The 12,690-nt window shown below is 41.3% G+C and overlaps 1 protein-coding gene across 4 annotated transcripts; it reads right to left on the bottom strand.

The window, feature by feature from the left end:
- Positions 1 to 241: 241 nt before the first annotated feature.
- Positions 242 to 10,924, bottom strand: pip5k1ba (phosphatidylinositol-4-phosphate 5-kinase, type I, beta a). Of its 4 annotated transcripts, XM_037485586.2 has the most exons (15): positions 10,801 to 10,924; positions 8,513 to 8,723; positions 7,728 to 7,858; positions 6,900 to 7,017; positions 6,632 to 6,784; positions 5,891 to 6,187; positions 4,688 to 4,872; positions 4,192 to 4,272; positions 3,753 to 3,801; positions 3,584 to 3,668; positions 3,351 to 3,497; positions 3,187 to 3,271; positions 2,845 to 2,941; positions 2,529 to 2,596; positions 242 to 1,141 (listed from the first exon to the last, which is right to left on the bottom strand). In XM_037485586.2, the coding sequence occupies exons 2-14, from the start codon at positions 8,582 to 8,584 to the stop codon at positions 2,558 to 2,560; spliced, it is 1,539 nt and encodes a 512-aa protein (XP_037341483.2). In that variant the 5' UTR covers positions 8,585 to 8,723; positions 10,801 to 10,924; the 3' UTR covers positions 242 to 1,141; positions 2,529 to 2,557. The 4 variants fall into 4 exon arrangements, with proteins under 4 accessions (XP_037341483.2, XP_037341482.2, XP_037341485.2 ...); XM_037485585.2 differs by having other exon boundaries at positions 242 to 2,596; XM_037485588.2 differs by lacking the exon at positions 2,529 to 2,596.
- Between the last annotated feature and the right edge of the window lie 1,766 nt (positions 10,925 to 12,690).

The following is a 12,690-nucleotide window of genomic DNA, read 5'->3' as shown; positions in this document are numbered from 1 at the left end:
GATCCCACGCGAGGTAGTAGTGGACAAGGCACTCATACAGAAATGCTAAGTACAGGCAAACGTTATATTCTCCTCCTTATGTAGCAGTGTTTATGATATTGCTGCGCCCCCTTGTGTTGAAAGAAAATATGGCATGTGATTGAATGACTTCAATCGTCAGTGTTTGATTGTAATTTTACTGTATCTAATGCAGTGATTCATTTTACTATGAAAATACTGGATGTATATGTTTACAAAGAAATATAATAACATATGCTTTTTATTTATTTCACAGATACAAGTTCAGACACAAGTCACTATAATACAATTGTAGGCCTATAAATCACACAAAAGTAAAGATTTTCAAACATTTGAAGCTGAAAAGAAGAGACGGTTGAATAAAATACAATATGGTCGTCGTATATCTCCAGGATTAAAAAATGTTTAAAGCAGGCGTTAGTTTTAATAAATCAATAGATCAAATGTACCTTAAATGTACCTTAATGAATAAGGAATATAGCAGATCTGAGTTTAAAAATAGCACAAATGAATCATCTTCTGTAATAAAGATTTACTGTTCGACGCGAATTTGGAAAATTAGTTTTACATAAAGTTTATTTGGTTTTTACACCCTGTTTTACACTTGAATGCCTTAACAAAATCATTTCTCAAATCTGCTCTATGTAAAAATATGATTTAAAATAACAGCATTATCTTTCCCCGTTGCTAATTACGATACTAGAAAATATTTTTCCTCAGGGATCCAGCCGCTGATAACATATGAACATTTTTCAGGGAAATTCAGACATCAAACTCTATTTTCTTTGTTAGCACTGTTAAGTTAGCAGCAAAGTGCAAATAACAAGATAGGAAACGGCATCCTAGTGTTCTATATAACCACAGTGGTTCAATGATCTTAACACACAAAAACGCAGACTATATCCCCCTCTTATTAAAGGGATTTCTAACAGAACCATTGATTTGGCACATTCACTTTTGCCTAAAAAGGAAAGTCATAGAGGCACAAAGTGTTGCTCGCAGTGGTGAGACTGTTATCAACACGGTACAGCAGTTTGTGCCACATTTACACTATTGTGAGGTTCGGATGTCTAGACACTGTGGGACCAGGAGGTCAAAGGTCAGGATTCCAGGTGGCTCCTCACTAGAAAACAAAGAAAGGTTATTGGTTCCTGTTTGTTAGTCAAACTAATTAAAGCTAGAAGATTCACTTGAATAGATTACAGAACGGACCTATAGGACAAAATGTTTAAGGTTACAATATTATTTATATTTGGAAAGTCAAACAATTGAATTAAAGCATGCTTTTTTTGGTTGATTAAGTAGCCCCATTATTCAAAGCAAAGAAGGTGAACATTTGCACATCCAATCCCAGTTGAGCAAGCATACAGGGAGAGGTATGCACCGGGTTAGTTTTTAAAGTTCATTTATATAGAAACTTCTTTCTTTACTGTTTCAATCATCTGTAACCCACTTTCCCCTGTGTTGACAGAGATGCAATGCTGAGTGGGTAGAGGGAAAGTGTGTTAGCCTGGCTAATGTTCAGTAATAGGTGACAGGTGATATATAGTATATATACATATTTATAGAAATTTGGCTTTGGTCTTTGGATCAGGTTCTGGTTTCTTAATTTGTTCAGGTTTAAGCCCCAGTTTAGTTCTGTGCTGAACTGATGGAACACAAAACAATAAAGCAGAATTTTGTCTTTTTTTTTCTTCTTCAAAGTATCGATTCACCTTCGGTATGCAAATGGATTGAACCGACATTCAGGGTTACCGCCAAAGGGACGTCGGATATACTGTATTTCAGTGCTTCAAAGCAAGTTGCATTGTATTTGCACGTTGATTTTGATACCATACTAAGTTAACTGAAAACCAGTGGCCACCTGAGAGGAAGGGAACATGCAAAAACACAGTTACGGTGCTTCATGTTTGAAGGTTAAAATAAAAAAAAGATTTATGAAGACAAATGGCTGTCAGAGAAGTCCAAGGCCTTAATTTACCCCTCTGCCCTCATTATGCTGTAGTTTTTGTCAGAGGCTTTCAGATCAGATTAACAAGCTCCCAAAAAGAGCAGAATCAGCAGAACTGCTTAATGTGGGCTGAAGAACCACTTCATATAAGCTTGAATAAGGATTTGGCGGTTATGTAAGAAAAGTGCTGTAGAAAGAGGGGATTCATTGAGGTTTCTCAGGCTGACAGACTTAAGGACCGAGGGGCGGTGGAGATTGCTCGGCTGAGTCATTGCAGTATTGACGTCACAGGATGCCAGTGGGGCCTCTATAACCCACGAGCTACCAACACTGAAAAAGAAAGTACCAGAAAGAAATGACAAATCGGATGCTGCATGCTGGGATAGCGGCAAGAGATTATTCAGTTTCCTCTGCTGATACGAATGTGAGTCACCATCCGGACTACTGGGCTGTTTTTTTGGAGGCAGGCTGAAACAGCGTCTTTTCCCAGAAGAGAAGATCAGTAAAAATTTTTTTTAAAAGTCATTAGAATAGTCCTTGGATGTCATTGGCTGCTTACATTGTGGATGCTGAGACACAAACGACTGTTCAACTGCAGCTGGGTCCCCTGGGTGAGTCTGTGTGACCCTGGAAATGCAGAGACACCCAGTGACCCCTGGATTCATCCTGAAGGATGCTCCCAAATACACCAACGCCACAAAGTAGAAGGCCCACTGTCTTCATTGTGTTTGAGAAAAAGTGATAATGTTGTGATAGAATTCAGATGTCATTTTTTTGAAAGCGAAACCACTCTGCTGCGCTGTCGGCTAGAAGCAAAGGATGCCGTTGAACAATGTATATTGATCAATTGCCACGTATTTAGAATCCTTTCATACCAAGTAGACGTCCAGTTCAGAGTCTGCGGGGCTCACGCTGAGAGACGGCAGAGGATCCTCCAGAGCGATGGTTGAACTGGAGGCTCGCCGGGCTTCACTGCGGCATAAAAAAACGCACAAGCATCTAAATCAAGAGCACATCCCAATTTGAACTTTTGATGACATTTTACTGTTGGGGAAAAAGATGCAGTACGTCGTTACGACCATGCAGGGTTTCCCCCTCAACCTTAGTCACCCTTAGCGACGGTATACTTCATTTTGAATGCATTTCGACCATACAAACTTTGATTCTTGGAATTCAGACAAAAGAACATAAATATCAGCGGCGCAAGTCCAGCGTACCTGTTTTCAAGGTCCTCTTCGTTGTTTCCTGTGGGCTTGAAAGAAACTCTCGGAAGGAGATCTGGTTGCTTGGAGGAACTGTAAACTGTTGTAACAAGCAAATCATCAATAAGCAAATCAAGCAAAAAAGAATCCCAGAATATCATACTAAATGAATTCCTTACGCTTACAGTCTGCATCCAGGTTGTCCAAGCTCTGGGCTTTCTTCTCCTCATTCTTCTCTTCCTTCAGTGGGGACAGAAACTCCTGAGAGGCAGCCTTTACCGCGTAGAAGGAGTTCTTCTTCCTCTTTGAAGATGCTCCTCTCAAAGCTGAGGGACACGAAGGAAGAGTGATTTTAAAAGTGAAACCCACTCATCTCACACTTTCTGCAGGGAGGGAGAATACAGGAACTTACGATGCATCTTTTTGAAAACAATTGAGCCCATGAATTTCAAAAATCTGTCCGCGTAGAAGCTGGGCCTGTGGACCGACACGGTGTCCTGAGAAGCAAAGAATAGCGCCAGGCTCATCATCACGGTTTGTAGGGACAAAACACACAGTGAGCAGAATGTGCGGTAACGTACCCCGTCGTGTACAAGAGCTTTCCACGAGTGTTCCACCTTCTTGATGAACCTTGAAGATGTAAGAACACATCGGTATGTCATCATCTGTTGGACTATTGTAGTCATACATACTGTACACTGTGTGCAGAGGCTGGTGGCACACAGCGAGTGAGCCGACAGAATACTCCTATACCAATTCATACATTTGGGACGTTAATGGAAACTATAAATGTTGAGGCACAATCTGTGGAAATGTGACAGGCAAAAACAATAAATGCCAAACTGAAAATGCATTACATAAATTAATTGTGTGATTACATTTTCAAATTAATTCAAATTATTTAATACAGACCATTAAGCAACGTATTTAGAATGCAATTGTTATCCAAATGTGTCCAAAAAGTATGTGTCCATGCATGAGAGAATAAATAAATACCAAAGGTGTACATTGTTAGCTCACCGGTAGGACTGAAGGATGTCTATGATTCCTAAAAAGATGAGAAGGTTCTCATCTTTATGTTTGGCAGGAATTCCACCCAACCTAAAAAAAAGGAGAGTATTATTGCCATGGATCTTATCATTTTTATTCAGTTAGGTGAAATTAACAGTATAGAAAAAAAGATTTAAATGGTTGCTCTAATGCTGTCAATAGGTGTCATTTAGACCAAATCACACTTGTGGCTTTTTTTTACTTCAAAAATGGCATACACCCATGATAAAAAGTGTTGGTGGTGAAGAAATAAATCAATATAACACAGGAAAAAAATACATTTGAGGAGCCCAACTCGTAAGGAGGCTTTAGTGCAGATCTTATTGGACCAGCGCTCCTAGACACTCACAAGCGAAAATGAAGCTCGAGAGTGACGTCTGGCTTTAAAATTCGATGCAAACTGTATTGCATGCAACCCTAAAAAAGCAGAGAAATTTATTTACAAAGAGGGAAAAAAATGACTCACGTGTCGTCGTCAGCCACCGGTTCGGAGCCCTTGGCGTTGCCCTGGATGGACTCCAGGGCGGTGGAGTAGAGGACTTTCTGTCCCTTCCTGCTGTCACATCGGTTCTCTCTGCCCAGCTGCTTCCGGTCCGAGACGTGAATCCCCAGCAGGAGGCTGTAGTCCATGATCTTAAAGCTCTCAAGGACCTGGCGTGAGATGGAAAGGGGACATCAGCTAAAAAAATAAAAAAATAATGATGGAGCTGACAAACCTTTCCCTAAGGCGGTAAATGGTCCAAACGGTCCCCATTCTGTGGTTTTATGTCACCTTTCCCGGTATTCATGGAACTATTTTGCCGAGAGGTATTATCACTTTAGGGATGAGTTGGTTAATAAGACAAGTCACATTACCTGTACTCATTTTATCCACCCACAGTAAACAAGCTTTATATTGACCCGTCCCAATTATTACGGCTAAACTTTGAAACCATAAGTGCAGTGATGTCATGAAGTGGCTCCTCCAAACAAAGAGGCCTTTACTTTCCTAATACAGTAACTGAGGTCATGTACAGCAGGTCCAGCTGCTCAGCCTGTTGTACACTAGTCAGGTGCTTTGCTCCGTTGGCCGTTAATCCTTTATCAAGTGGCCACTGTTGTTTCGTACTAATGGAATAACAGGCAGGCGCTGATGAAGCCTTTATAACAGCTCATGGTTGCATAAGTGGTGTCCTGATCGCTGGCCTAATTCAGATCAGGTCAAGCGAATTTAGACCGACTGTTTGGTTAGCTACACAACATCCCTTTTGGACCTGACACAATAGTATAGATTATCCATATTAGTTGAAATTTCTTGTTGTGAAAACGTTGAGCAATGGAAGAGGGTTCCATCCATCACTCTTCTGCAAGATATGTCTGAGTTTAACAGGCAGATTGCATGATTTTCTCTGAACAAATTTGTGTTCTCCTGAGGATAAACCCTTTTGATTTCAATCACCCTAAAAACATACCAACAGCAAGACTAGTATGTCGTTAGTTCTGTCTAAGAAAAGATTTGGAAACTATGAAGAATATTTACACCTTTAGACTGTTAGTCACATGAACCTCACGTGAAATGTTATCTTTTGGTTATGAAATAAATAAGCATCTTCTGAATGGATGGGTATTACAGAGAAAACCCAAACCACGACCGACTGCTAATGGATCTAAAATCCCTGTGTGAACCCACCCGACAGTCCCTCTGCAGGGTCTTCATCAGGGCACTGTAGGTGTCCGGGTCAAAGTGCAGGCCCTCGTGCATCTCCTGGAAGTCCAGGTCTTTGAACGTGGGCGAGGATTTGACCCGCTCTTTGCGCGAGGCGCGCCGCTTATACGAGGAACCCTTCAGGTCGTACTTGTAGTGCATCTTCATGGCGCGCGGCAGCACGTTGTTCATCACCACCACGCGGACGGTGACGCCGCTGCACTGGATGCAGTAGAGGCCGTAGAACTTGGGCAGCAGCGTCCTCGGGTTCTGATTGAGGTTCTACAACAACAACAACAGGGAGAGAAAGGTCGACATGTTGAATAGAAAGGACAATTTTATTTGCAATTGAGTTAAACTGCATTTGAGTTTCATGAAAGATGATCATTATTTTATCATTTGTAGGTAGGAGGGAAAGTGGAGGATTTTGGCATCTGTGTTTCACTGGCATCTGACCTTCATGCTATTCCGATGTTAGACTGTTGATGGTGCAGCCACACAAAGGAATTAAATGTGCAAACAAATGGTTTCAAATACAAAAACATTTTGCTGGCATGCAAGAAAGAGAAAAACACGAGTATGAGCGTTTTAAAGAGATTTTCACTTTGTGTGGGGATGGTTTACTGGTAAAACGTTTGACATCATGGGTTGGTACAAGGTGGGGGAGGGGGACTCCCCATAATATAGGCCTCTCTGTGACAACTTGTGCTCTAGGAAGTAGCTCACCATGTAGTAACCAGGAAGCAGCTTCTGCAGGAACTCGGCCTCCTTGTGCTGCACCGTCTTAATGATGAACTCATCGTCGCTGGTGAGGTAGAACCAGGAGCTGCTGGCGCCGGGGTTGGTCAGCTCAATGAGGGGCTCATTGCACATGGAGTACTGCAATTCAGAATAATGCGGCAGTCATTGCGGGAACGAGTGTTGCAATCAAATCAACTGAAACTTCCGCCTGATCGGGCTGAATCAGAGTGATTGTGGTCATTTCCACACGGACCAGATAGTCGTCTGGTTTGATGCCAAACAGCTCTCGGAAGTAGCGGAAGGCCAGCGGCGCATACGTCTTCAGACGGAAATCTGGGTAGTGATGGGCTGGAGTCAGGTTGCTGCCCTCACTGGACAACAGAAAAGTTAGGAAAAAATATATATAAAGAATATATGTGTGTATATATATATATATATATATATATATAAAGAGAGAGAGAGAGAGAGAGAGAATGCATCGAAGAATAGCTGTTAAAGATAAATGACCTTTTCACGTAATATATTTTCACACAGCACAGTTGGTGAAGTATGTCCAGACTTAAATTATATGATTATTGATGGTTGAATTCCATTTAGCGCCTTTAAGGCTCCTGCTGTTGTTTCCTTCACTAAGACCTAGGCTCCGTGTCAAAAGGCCTGCTGTGAAACGGACCTATGGCTGAAATGTGTAGTTTTATACCAAACCACAAGCAAGATAATCAGGTTGTAGACTTCTCGATTTCATTCAAGAAGTTGGATGCTGGTTGTATCTATATATACATACTGTATATACATAAGTATGTACAGAAATATAACTTCGTTGAATAAAACCAAATTCTCTAAATGTCTAAATAAAAAAAATAACACATTGTTTTGTAATTTGGGTGAACTTTTCTTCTATTGGTGGTCCATGTATTTAAGTTTGTTGAAATTCTCTTAGCAACCAATAAATCTAATGCTCGTTCAATAACAAAAGAGAGTGTTTTTCCACGGTATTCATTCCAATGTTAATGGCAACTCCACTTTCATTATTCGCATTAGCTGAATGTCACACACAAATGTGGAATATTGGGAGGCCTACCTGGGCAGGAAAACACTCTCCACCATGGAGAAGTCCTGCATGAGAACATCTCTGTCTGGTTTGGAGCTGAGGTTTCCCACAGCATAACCAATGCCAAGCTGAATGGCTCCTTTCAGGGCAGCTGCAGTGGGCTACAAGGAAACAAGAAAACATAGTTGTCTTTTAAAAAAGGAATCATCTAGTTTTTTATTAGTCAATTCCTTGCAATGTGTTGAATGGTCGGCCCAAATCGGTCTGAAATATTTTTCCCTTATTCAACAGGTTTGCACTGCGAGTGTCAACGGCGAGCTAGACCACCTCGTGTTGTAACGCTACAAACCGCCTATAAGCAGACATGTGTCAGTTCATAGCTTCCTGTCATCCGCCTCCAATCGAAAACATTTTCTCTGGAGATTTTTCCGTCAGGACCAAAGTGTCGCACTGACCATCAAACTGACACGGACTTTGCTAGAACAAAGCAAAATCATGTGTGATGATGATGATTTGATTGATTTGTTAACAGAGAATTGTAGTGGGTCTAAAACAGGCAGAAGATAAAACAACAATAACCTTTTCTAAGTATGATGTTAAGAACCACTTTTCTTGTCTTACGGTATATCCCTGAGGTTTTATTCACAAGAATTAGGAAGTCTCCTGAATACACACTGTTTTTTGAGAGGTAATGCATCGCTCAGCTGTGTTTAACTGACTTTACAGAATCATTTTCAGTTTTGATATTAGCAATGATTCTGTAACAGCAGAAGCCCCTGTTCTTATAACAGGGCATTTTTGAGATGTCTGCTTACCTTTGTATGATCCCTCGATGCTTTAGAGGATTTGGTTCCTCTTCCTACACTGTCTGCCGTGGAGGTTGACATATTTTCGACTGAGAGAACTTGATCAGAGGGAAGCTCGGTCGTTCTTCCTCCAACCGTGAGGTTGACTTCCTTCTTTCCTTTAAATGATGAACGACCAGGCAACCAGTCACCAAAACGGCACTTCCCGGGTGCGCTGCTCCTGTACAGGTCAGTTAGAAAGAAGAGGGGTCACACAGTGTGCAGCATTTGCATGAATGAACATGCTTTTCTTCTGCTGCATTAACATTTTAGTTTTTCAAACATTCTCCTGCAGTTTTTTTTAGAGAACACCTACGATTTACTGATAGTTAAAAACCTCTCAGTTTGAGGCGCTGCGGAGTTCTGAGGAACCACCAGTGTTTGTTTCAGTCTTTAACTCCAAATCCCTCCCGACAACCCTTGATCCTCATTAAGAAGGATTGAAAAACCATTACATGTCAAATTCCCCTGTTTTATAACAGTAAGCAAAGGGGGGCTCAGTGCTTCGTCGCTCACGTATGCAAACCTCAACTTCCTGAACACGCTGGGAGTAATTCAGACAGAAACAACACGTCCAATGACTTGTTGAAGGGGTGGTAAAATACATGTCAACCTACAATGTAAACAACTCGTGGAAAAAATACTTAAACAGTAGTTTAGTCAACCTTGCTTCATGCTAGCCTTTTGGAAGCTTTGTAAGTTTATATAAATTCTCTTGTTATGGATTAAAAAAACACCACTGGAATGGCTTGGAATAAGCATTCCTTACACAGGCCAAATTAACATTGAAAATGTGTTAAATTGGGCAATCAAAACTCATTATTAGTTCCTCACTAGCTTTTCTAAAAAGAAACACGCAGATTATCCTCACACAGTACTAGTTTTAGTACTAGCAGTTTTACATGTACCAGATAAGTATTTGTCCCTCTTTTGAAATATAATAAGTGGATGTGTGCTTGTTTTATGTGTAGAAGTTTAAATTATTTTTCACAGTAAAACATTAAGTGCAAATTATTTATACATGTGTAATGTTTTACAAACCAATCATATATCCTAATGACTAAACCACAAATAATATTACAATAATAGGCTTAACACTGAGCCTTGAGGAACTCCACAAGTAACCTAATTTTGAATGGATGTTGTTTTTCTGAACACATTTGATACGTCCAGTACGCATGTTACCTTTATGGTGTTCTTCCTAAAATGTTTATTTCTGAAGCATGTACTGACTCAAGTGACACAAATGTTGGCTTGTGAAACATAATAATTAAGCAATCACCAATGTCTCGAACTAACCTGCAGAACCAGATCCTAGCAGTCATACCCCTGTTTATTGTGTCTCAGCATGTGGAAATGGGGTCAGGCTCAGGGAGAAGCTCTTACGTAAGGTTTATGATGAGAAGGTATGGTTCTCCTGATAGTTTGTATGCTTGAGTTGGAGGCTCAAGAGATCACAAAACCTGCTTAGTTGAATCTTTTTCATGAAGATGTCATTAGTGTTTGAGTGAATGGGATTTTACCATCTATAGATAGTATAGAGTATTAGACTGTTCATTCCAGGTTTCTCCACTTTACATACTGAAATCACCCAGAATACGACCTGAGAGCTCAGCGTGGCTGAAAGCATGTGGGATTAAGCAATCACAAGTCAATTTCGTTAGCGTATTAGAAGAAATAGATGAGATATTGGTGATGCTTTATCAATGAGAATAACTCTTAATATAGCTCAACGGAATAGCATACAGTCTCCTTAATGACTGCGAAGTTGAATCAACATCTTTTGAAAACGTTCAGACCTTTAACATGTTGTGTATCATGTTAAACCCAAAGGAGGATTTTAACTGTAGGCTCTAGTGTATGTGTCCCTCAGGTGAACTCAGGGAAATGTTCAAACCAGCACGCTCACTCTGCATGCACACTGCAGCTCTTTTGCATACATGCAAACGTTGACCGCCACTCCGAGCTCGTTGGAGACATTTTACTTTCTCTCTCTGACATGTAGGCAAGTGGCGCCCCTTTATCTTCTTGTGATATTATTATCAGTCTGTGTTCCTCCTGAACGGCACACAAACAACCTGCACAGGCTATGTGTCGCTACAATGATTATTCGTATTAACAAATGCGAATAAGCCACGAAACACACAGCTTGGGGTTAAAGAGACACAGGAAAAACCGGCGCCTCTGTCCTCACTTTGCAGTAGAGTTGGCCAGAAGAAAAGCTGCTCAGCAGAAATAAAGGCTCTCTGCATCCTTACCTTGACAGGCATTGTTGTACGATGACGGAGAAAAGTGCAGGTCAGTCAAATGATATTCCGATGGGAACTCTGTGGCAGAGTGAGATGAGGAGCAAAGTGCTGCAACAATTGTAGAGCATCCTCACCACTTCCTTCCTCCCTCTCTCTCTCTTTGTGTCGCTCTCTATTTCTCTCTCTCCACCTACCCTTTGTATTATTACTCAGAAGCTCCATAAGTCAGAGCTTTAGCTCTTAATATTGTCTAATAGGTATGTAAATATGTAAGTAAAACTGGAAAATTATAACTTTACGCAACCTTTATTATTAGATATTTCAAAAATAAAAATGTCTAATAATTGCAGTTCATTCCATTTAAAAAGGTACAGGAACCTGGAAGTAGTTCTGGCCACATGAGTACGTATTACATGACCCATGGGGTCAAGACGTTGACTGTAGTTACTACATTAAAATGATGGAAGCTTCACGAGTAGAGCTTTACAAGTTAATGACGCTAGATGACTCTGTCCATCCAACCAACATGTGGTACAGAGAACAATGAGGAGTCTGGAGTTTGTCATTTGTGATGATACACAAGCGTTATGATGGGGGCGGCGTAGCATTACACATCATCCTCTTTACTCAGGGAGAGACATCTTTTATTTTTTATAAAAAAATATGATGCAGTTTTATTTATGGTTTATTTCTGGTCAAATGTTGAATATGAATCTTGTGGGACCGGAGCTAACTATTTGTATGACTCAGCAAGAGTAATGTGAGTATGTCATTAACACTTTTAATGCTCATTGTAGACAAAGAGATTGCAGGAAATGATGAGAGAGAACTACCTAACTGTATATGTACTAGATCCAAAGGATCCAGGAAGACAGATTGCAAATGCTGGAAAACCAAATGCACAAGGAAACTTTGACAAACTGGCCATGAGGAAGTGGATTAATGGCTGACGTCATAAGGAAAGTAGGAACAGGTGAACAGATGGGGGGGGGGGGGGGGGGGAGTCAGCTGATCAGCAAAGGAGAGAAAGTCCGAGGACATCTAGTGGATAGAGGGAACATGGCGAGGCCTGGAGAATTAAGGGTGTGGCTGGAGAGGAGACAGCGTTATTTTATTGGTGTTACAAAGACTGTCAGCAAGAAGAATGGATATTACTACATAGTTATTCTTAATGCATGTGAATCCAGGGTGTATTTTGAAGCTACTGTAGGATGTTTCCATCAAATGTCTTTTTTTTCTATAAGCACACCAGGTGGCACTGTGCTTGGGTCCTGTGCACACCTAATCGCTTATAAAACGTGAGCACAGGACCCAAGCACAGCGCCACCTGGTGTGCATATAGAGTAAAGACATTTGATGGTAGCATTCGGCGCCTACGGCCCCTTCAGCTCTAACTAGGCCTCAGGAAGTGGCTGGCCTGCCACGCGCAGACCCCAGATCTGGCTGTACTGTCCTCTTTGACCAGCAGACAAAGCTCCATTGGGTGGGGGAGAGCTCCCCGTCCGGCGCCCAGGCGACCCAGGGCGTACTGCTGGGCCCGATGGATGGACGGAGGGCATTGGAGAGGCCGCAGCGGGACTCAGCGGACAGACTGCTGACTCTACTGCAGTAAAATGAGAGAACCTGGTGCTCGGAAACACTGCGGACCGACTTAACAAACGTTCACCGATGCAGATTCATGTATTGGGCGGAAGTGCTTCTTCCTGGAGTAATGTGAACAAGGGTCCGTGTGATCACATGATCAGTGGCGGTTTATTTGTCATGTTTTTGACTGTTCATTTCTCATTTCAGTTCAAAGATTGAACCATTAGCGGGAATATGAGGAACAAAAAAAAACGTGATTGTAACATCTCCTGATGAATATGTATTTTCATGCTCATTGTCCCACTGAATGTTTCT

Source organism: Pungitius pungitius, chromosome 18 (genome assembly GCF_949316345.1).
Source record: "Pungitius pungitius chromosome 18, fPunPun2.1, whole genome shotgun sequence".
NCBI classification, from domain to species: Eukaryota; Metazoa; Chordata; class Actinopteri; order Perciformes; family Gasterosteidae; genus Pungitius; species Pungitius pungitius.
Note: the sequence above shows the minus strand (reverse complement) of the source record. Positions and strands in the feature narration are given on the sequence as shown.